The 8,225-nt window shown below is 29.6% G+C and overlaps 1 protein-coding gene across 2 annotated transcripts; it reads left to right on the top strand.

Annotated features, from left to right (window-relative positions):
- The first annotated feature begins 464 nt into the window (after window positions 1-464).
- On the top strand, window positions 465-2,283 carry LOC106343027 (F-box/kelch-repeat protein At1g64840-like). Of its 2 annotated transcripts, none has more exons than XM_013782130.1 (2): window positions 465-660; window positions 972-2,283. In XM_013782130.1, exon 2 carries the CDS (start codon window positions 988-990, stop codon window positions 2,128-2,130), a length of 1,143 nt encoding a protein of 380 aa, XP_013637584.1. In that variant the 5' UTR covers window positions 465-660; window positions 972-987; the 3' UTR covers window positions 2,131-2,283. The 2 variants fall into 2 exon arrangements, with proteins under 2 accessions (XP_013637584.1, XP_013637583.1); XM_013782129.1 differs by lacking the exon at window positions 465-660 and adding an exon at window positions 670-756.
- The last annotated feature ends 5,942 nt before the right edge of the window (window positions 2,284-8,225 follow it).

Below are 8,225 nucleotides of genomic sequence, written 5' to 3'. Positions count from 1 at the left end.
GAGACAAATAGGGATCATACTGCACAATATGATAGTAGAAAATGAACGCAATGGATACACTCAGTATGATACATCAGAGTTTGAAGAAGGAGACTCGAGTAGAAGTTCACAGGTGGATATGTCATATTCTCCGAAGCCTTCAAGTCTCCGTACTATGCTTGACATACGGAGTCGTGTTCGTGACCCGCACATACATGGACAATTGAAATATGATTTGATTCAAAATATTTGGAACAAGTTTGGTAATGATGAAGATGTTTAATTATTGTATGTTTACATTTTGTTTTTCAATAAATGAAAATTTTTAATTTCAAATTTTAAAATTTAAAATTTCTAAGATTAAAAAAAAAAAAAATTTAAAGACTCCATATTGGATAAACCATTGGACCTATAATTATGATAAGAGTCCTTAACTATTAAAAAAAAAAATTATAATATAACATTCCAATGGTGGGTAACACCGTTGGAGTTCATCAGCTTACTTTTTTTGGAAACACTACTGAACTTTGACTTACGGTAACCAAAAGAAGGCAAATGGGAATTGCCAATCACGAGAAGAATCTATCTCTCCACTCCATAAATAGCTCCTTCTCGATTATTGGTTTATTTACTGAAGTGATCTTTTTTTAGCTTTATTAGAATCATAAACTTCTAATCCAGGTACGAAATGATTCTCTTACCAGATCTAAGAACTGGATTTTATACTCTGTTTTCACTCTTTTGTTGGTTAATGGATCTCGATTCTTGTTATAGTCGGTACGTATCAGTTTTAAACTTTTAGTTTTTTTTTTTGTTCAAAGAACCTGGATTTAATACTTTGTTTTCATTGTCTGGTGTTAATGTTGTAGTGAATTCGATTAGGTTAAAATAATAGATTGTATATTTGATAAAATTAAATAATAGACTTTTATGCGATAATTCTTCTTTGTTAATGTTTTGTCATATGATAATTCTATTTTTTTTTTCTTTAGTTTCCAAGAGATCGTCATGTCATCAATGATGCCAGACTGGTCTCTCCTACCGGAGGAGCTGCTCCATTTCATATCCCAGAACGTTGAGAACTGTTTCGATGGTGTTCATGCTCGCTCTGTTTGTACCTCGTGGCGATCCAACATTCCGTTTCCTTCTTGCCTGTTACGCACAAGTTACTCTCTCCCCACGTTTGCCCAGTTCCCTCTCGAAAACAAAGGCTCATGCACCCTCGAGAAGATCCCTCTGTTTCTCTTTAGAGTCAAATCTCCTCCTCCTGCTGCTGCTACGTCACCTTGTGAGTATTTCTTAGGAGGGATAAGGCGAGATGAGTCAGAGCATCTTATGGAGCTTCCATCTCCCCTTCAGTGTTCAGTGAAAGTGAATATCCCAGGAAATGATCCAGCCTTGTTGAACGTGCTTGACTGCCAGATCTTCCCTCTGGGTCATCAGTGCAGAATGATTGGTTGGGATCTTGAAGAATGGAGGACGACAAACTACAGAGGTGTGGCTTTTCTTCCACTAAACAATGGAGAGTTCATTGTTCTTCTCAACTTCACTAAATCATTGTTTATGTCAAGAAGTGATGAAATGAGGTGGATACAGCTTAAGAAATTTTCAGATGCTTCGTGCGAGGAAATAGTTCCTTTTAGAGGCAAGTTTTATGGAACCATTCTCAATAGGGATCTTTTCGTAATTGATCCTTATTCGCTGGACGTGACTTCGTTGACGCCTTTGCAGCCTCTACGCTCGGTAAAGTATCTGGTTCCATCTGGCAATGATGATGAACTTTTCCTAGTTGAGAAAATCCTCCCTCCTACTGGTGTGTTAGATTTTTGTCGGTTCGCATGTAGAGTGAGTAAGCTAGATGATGAGGCTGGTAAATGGGTTGAGGTCAGCGATGTAGGAGGCCGTGTGTTGTTTATTGGATATCCAGGAAATGTTTCGTTCTGTGGTAAGGAGCTTCCTGATGGTTGTGGTCTGAGTGGGGATTCGTTGTTGTGCACCGGTGGGCCAGGGAATGTCACTTACTCTTATAAATATGGAGTAAACACAGGACGCGAGGAAGACGACCTCAACTTTTGGAGGAGATTCTCAGGAGAGAACCGTGTGACGATCATTAACACATCTCCTGTGGTGGCTCTCCAGGTTGAGCGCTAAGGCTGTAAAGTTTTACTTTTTGATACCTTAAGTCATCTGTTGGCATTTCCTATTGGTTTTTCTTAAAGATTTTTGTCATCTTATGGTACGGTTATATGTGGAAAGGTAGATCACTCGGTGTTCTAGTTTTAATGTATTTTTGTTCTTAAACTATACCCCACGATGTCAACACAAGACAGCCATATGTAAACTATAATTTAAAACTCTCATGAACTCTCAAAGCCGTGTCTGACTGTGTTCTTTGTTATTTGACGCCAAAGTTCTTCAAGTTTGCAAATGTTTAAAGAAGTATGTTTTCTTTCCAAAAACAAATAAATACTTGATTTCAGGCATATGCATACAGCCACCTTCCATCAATTAAAAGGACCAAAGTTTACTCTACAAACAGCTATACCGAGTTGGCATTGTCAGAGTCAAGAATAAAAAAGGATCTCCGACAAACCGTTTGGAAACAATGACGGGTAGAGGACTTGGTCTCAATCTGAAAGATAATAAGCCAAACGTTGAAAGTGTTTGTTAAAAGTAGAGATGGCAAACGGGTTTGTCCGTCCCGGCCCGTCTCGTTCCGCAGGGGTCTTCAATTCCAGTAGGTCTTTGTGCGTCGTCCCGTTTGGTACCGCGGTCCTGTTAGGGCATGACCAATCCCGCCCCGCAATTAACATGGGCTTTTGCGGGCCAGCCCACGATACACGATATAACTTCATTTCCTGCAAAAACAAGTCACAACATTAGCAATTCATGTAACTTCACTGGAACTAACATACGCTCGTCTTTTTCTAAAAGAACGGAAGAATTGCAGTAAAAATATATATGTAAGTTGAATTTGAAACCATATACCTCTTCAAAGTTTTTGAGTTCTAGAATCTTTGAACCCCGACCCGATCATAAGGATATTTTATTGAAGACGATAACCCTGTTGATTTGTGAAGAGTCTTGTTCCACCATGAAGCCCATACCCTTATTGTGGTATAGGACCAGCCTCCCATCTTGAAGAAGACACAAACCATGAGTCATTGTCCTTCTCTACGTCCAAATCAAAGAGAATGCTAAAAATCCTTATTGAAGCATAGTTTCAAGCACGGTATCTCCAAGTCAAAGCAAAGACCACATAATGTAGCTTGTGAATAGATGAATGATACAGAAAATAAGCATCTTCTTACAGTTGCTGGTGGTGTGCCCATACGACAGAGATGGTTGTATATGGACATTTACTTTCTTGTATCTTATCAAAAGAAGGCTGCAAGAAAACAAAAACAAACACTAACGAGAAGAAACAACTTGAACCTTTAAAGGATCAGACACATAACGTCAAAGAAAGCGATCTTTGTTTAGTGCTTGTGTGATCAAGCATTTGGAGTTAGTGGTGTGCTCTAGTGGGAGTTTTAGCTTAGGATTGTGATTATCCGAAATAATATAATAGCAAAAAAAAATTTATTTAACGGATTGTACATCATCATTTTTTTTATAGGAAAAAAAATCAAAATCTAATGGTGAAATTTGCTTCTAGGATATAATCTAATGGTTAAGATTTAGTTTAGGAACAAGAGAATAACGTCGAGATGTGACGGTGAGAAGGTGTTACAAGTGTGAAACAAACTAAGCTAGATATGTTAGCATCTAAATTTGAGAATTTAAGGATAAATGAAGAGGAAATTGTGGCTCAGTTTAGTGCTAAGTTGTGTGACATTTTGAATGAATATTTTTCACTTGGAAAGCAATACAATGACAAGAAATTGGTGAAGAAGCTGAATAGAAGCTCATATTCTACATGAGGTGACTTTTGATGAGTTTGTTGGATTCTTCAAGCGTTTGATAATAAATTTACTTTATAAATATTTATATACGTACATGAGCACGGAAATTACTTAACCTTTGTAAATTAAAAATATTACTCAAATATGCCGTTATTAAGAATTTTTGTGTTATTAAGAATTTTTGTTATGTTTCCTTTTTCTTTATAGTAATGGAAACATGGTTAAAAAACTTAAATATAGACTGTACATAGTACGTGTATTCAAGAAGAAAATTTCACAAAAAAATATGTATAACAAAGGAGCCACTTTCACTCAAAAAATAAATAAGCATCTTAAATAACAGAAATATTTTAAAAAGGTTCCCTTTTTGGGTTCATATATATATATATATATATATTTAAAAGGTTCCCATTGAAAAAAAAAATTAAATAACATAGGCATCTTATATTTATTTTCATACAAGATAGCAAAACAAATTATTTTAAATTGCAAAACGACTTCTAATTTATAGAAAATGAAAGAAAAATATTAACTAATTTTTATTATGCTTCAATCATTTTATAAATATTCATATTAATGTATGAGACTATAAAGAATTATTAATTATGTTAGCTAATGTTACTCCGTACCGAATTGAATTTATTTCCAAATGATCTAAACATACAAATCTCATTACGATGAAAGTATAAATTAAATAAATGATCAAACCGATCATCAAAGTCATAAATATAATTAATACATAAAATGATCATAAAACCGATCATAAATCATCAAACTGATCAAATTGATTTAAATGATAATATATTATTGTTTATAATATTTTTTTATTTAGCGGTTGCACATGTAAATAAAAAATGACTTAACATTATAGATAAAAACATAAAATTAATTAATTTTATTTAAGTTTTATAAAATATTTAAATCCATATATATCAAAAACATTATTGGTTATCAGCTATTAGATTATACATAAATATATAGAAATATATATATATATATATGTATGCATATATTCTCATGAAAAAAACTAATTAAAGTACATATAATATAAGTATAAGTAATTTTCTTAATAATAAAGAAAAAATTATTTAGTTTGAATATATATAAATATATATATGCACAAAAATCAACTAAATACAATTAATAAATTAATAAAATATAGAATACAGGAAATTTTGATTTAGTTCAAAATGCAAATATTAAATTTAGTTTACCTAAAATAACTAAACCAATCGATTTTTTTATACCATAGTCATATGTTCAAATAATATAATAACATAAATATGCAAAATAATTTTTAGTTATTTTCCTCATGTGTATTCTAAACAAATTTTAGTTAGAAAAATAAAGTAAAATACTAAACAATTAGTATAATTTCTGCATATTATAAATATTACTAGTTCGTCTACTAATCAATCTTCTAGACATGAGATATATTTGCCTTTTTAAAGTACTATTGATTCATATATTCATTATTATAATTTATATAAATCAATTAATCATTTTTATATACAAAAAATACATTCGTTTCTTTTATCAAATTGTTTGTAGATGATTTTTGTTTTCATGAATGGAGCTATCAAAGCCATCAAAACATATGTGGACGTCTTAGGGAATATTTTTTTGGGCTCTTATTGATAGATAATACCAACATGTTAAGATATTTATTTTAAGTAACACTAAATTTTGACCATTGCGACCACACAAAAAAAAATATTCTAAGTATTTAATTTATGAGTGATCATTTTTAATTGGATCTTTATAATAAGTTTTGGCTGTTGAAACAATAAAATGATATATTAGATAACTCACATTTATCATTTGACCATTTCCTAATGTATTTGTTTATGAAACATATAATTTAATATAATTCAGTTTTAAATACACAACTAGATTCTGAAAAGGGCGGGTATATATTTTGTTTTACATTTTTTAAAAAATTAATTTTTATATTTGTGTTTTAGTCATATTTGTGTTTTTTGTATAATATTTCTCTTAAATGATTAATAGGAGGTTTTAATAATTTTATTAAAATATTTGTATCAAACCTATATCAATAAGTCATGTTCTTGTTTTAATAGAATAGATATATTATTTTGTTTTTACATTTTTTAAAAAAATTTAATTTTTATATTTGTGTTTTTAGTCATATTTGTGTTTTTTGTATAATATTTCTCTTAAATGATTAATAGGAGGTTTTAATAATTTTATTAAGATATTTGTATCAAACCTATATCAATAAGTCATGTTCTTGTTTTAATAGAATAGATATATTATTTTGTTTTTACATTTTTTAAAAAAATTTAATTTTTATATTTGTGTTTTTAGTCATATTTGTGTTTTTATTTGTATAATATTTTTCTTAAATGATTAATAAGAGATTTTAATCAATACTATTAAATTAGGATCATGACCCATTGATATATGTTGTGTCCAACTTAAAATTTTAAAAATACATACTTAAAATAATATAACTGCATCAAATTATATATCGTGGTTGTAACAACCACTTTAATGGCAAGATAATCGGGATCTACTTTTTCTAACGGCAACTAAATATCTTATTTAATCAATCAAACACAAATTAAAATTAATTAAAAATGAGAAAAGTACGGGATATCTAATAATCATCTTATGTTACAAAAAAAAACAAATAATCATCTTTGATTTGTTCCCTACTAAGATAGTAAGATGGCCCATATCTAAATTTTTTTCCTGAGTATTTAGTTAACAATCATACACCCAAAAGCAAACAACATACATACCATCAAACACAATTCGAATTTCATTCCTGACTTCTAAGTGCTAGCTAAGTTCAGTTTAGTGACTTATTGACTAATTAACCTTTTATAAGATACGATTATTCTACATTTTTTAAAAAACAATATAGTTTCTATGATTGGTTAATTTTTGTTTTAAGCCAACCGTAAGATTAGTAATATAATGGGAGCAATTATAATTGTTATAATAAGGATAATACTAAGAAACAATATTATGTTGCAAGCTTTACAAATAAAGTTTATAACTAATTTGTAGAATGCTTAAAAATATCCGAGTGGGACTGAAATATTTAACCCCGAAAACCCGAAACTCCAACCAAACTTAAATGAGTACTCAAACGCCACCCCTAATTTTTATACAAGATATTGTATAAGTTTGGACAAATTTATAGGAACCAAAGAACCAAAACCAATTGTGAACTTAATTCATAAATAACCAAGGGAATCCTATATCTCTAGAACCAAAAATTGAATTTGAACCGGAATCAAATCGCGAGCCAAATAGGTATCCAAATTTTCAAAATAAAATTATATACCCAAAAATATTAATTATATTTAATTTTTAAATAACTAAGTATACTAAAAATATTATTTATTAACAAAATTACCCGAATATTTTTATCCATAAATTTAAAATTATCTGAATGATTCTATATTTTATTCAAACGGTCTGATATTTAAAGTTGGTATAGTTATTTATTTATTTGTAAACATAGTTATTGATACTATGAATATAAATGATATTAATTGTTATTGATAATATATATAAAGAATGGTATCACGCATGGGGAAATCAAAGTATCTAGTAGATGAATTTCTTGTTGTCAATGATTGTAGTCTAATATTATTTCTTTGTTTAGATATATAGTTAATTAGGGTGGACCCGGCGAGATATATTTTATTTGTGATCTAGGTTATTATTTTTTTTTATAATTTTTTGGTTTGTGTTTTAAATTTGTATTTGCAAGAAATGAGTATGATAATGATGTTTATCTTTTAAATATTTTAGGTAAGGAGGAATTATATGTGATAAGATATATTTTGCTTTGTTTACAATAGTTGTTTCTGTTGTCCAAAAAAAATTAACTTTAAATACTACGTATTTGTTAATTTTTTTTCTATTTAATTAAATTATTGATATATAATGTATGTTGGATTTGATGATAGTATATATATGAAGCACTGCGTTTAGTATATACCACCAATTTGTCTATCATTTGACTATTTATTTTATAAATCATAAACTTAATTAATTATTAAAAATTCATAAAATATAATTATTTTTCTTTCTTTTAAAGTTCTAATTTAACTTTTAATATGTAACCTCAACTGTTTGTAACAAAGCCATTCGAGTTGTTTATGTCCTCTTTATATTGAAATGTTTTGATGTTTATAAATGTCTTCCATTAGAGACTGAGTAGAATACCTTTCCAGTCAATTTTAGTTCGAATAAAAAGGAAGAGGTGCTTGGTAACTATCAAAAGAATCTGGTAACACGAGAAGACTGAAGATCTCTACATAACTAAAACATATCGTTGATATGTTGGAGCATACGCATATA

This window comes from Brassica oleracea, chromosome C4 (genome assembly GCF_000695525.1).
Source record: "Brassica oleracea var. oleracea cultivar TO1000 chromosome C4, BOL, whole genome shotgun sequence".
In the NCBI taxonomy this organism is placed as follows: Eukaryota; Viridiplantae; Streptophyta; class Magnoliopsida; order Brassicales; family Brassicaceae; genus Brassica; species Brassica oleracea.
The sequence above is the reverse complement of the archived record's forward strand: the minus strand, read 5'-3'. Positions and strand labels throughout refer to the sequence as shown.

Bases quoted from the DNA above. Each gene is read 5' to 3' on its own strand.
- LOC106343027 (XM_013782129.1), top strand. From the start codon at position 731: ATGGATCTCGATTCTTGTTATAGTCG. The intron at 757-971 runs GTACGTATCAGT...TTTTTTCTTTAG, and splicing joins CTCGATTCTTGTTATAGTCG to TTTCCAAGAGATCGTCATGT.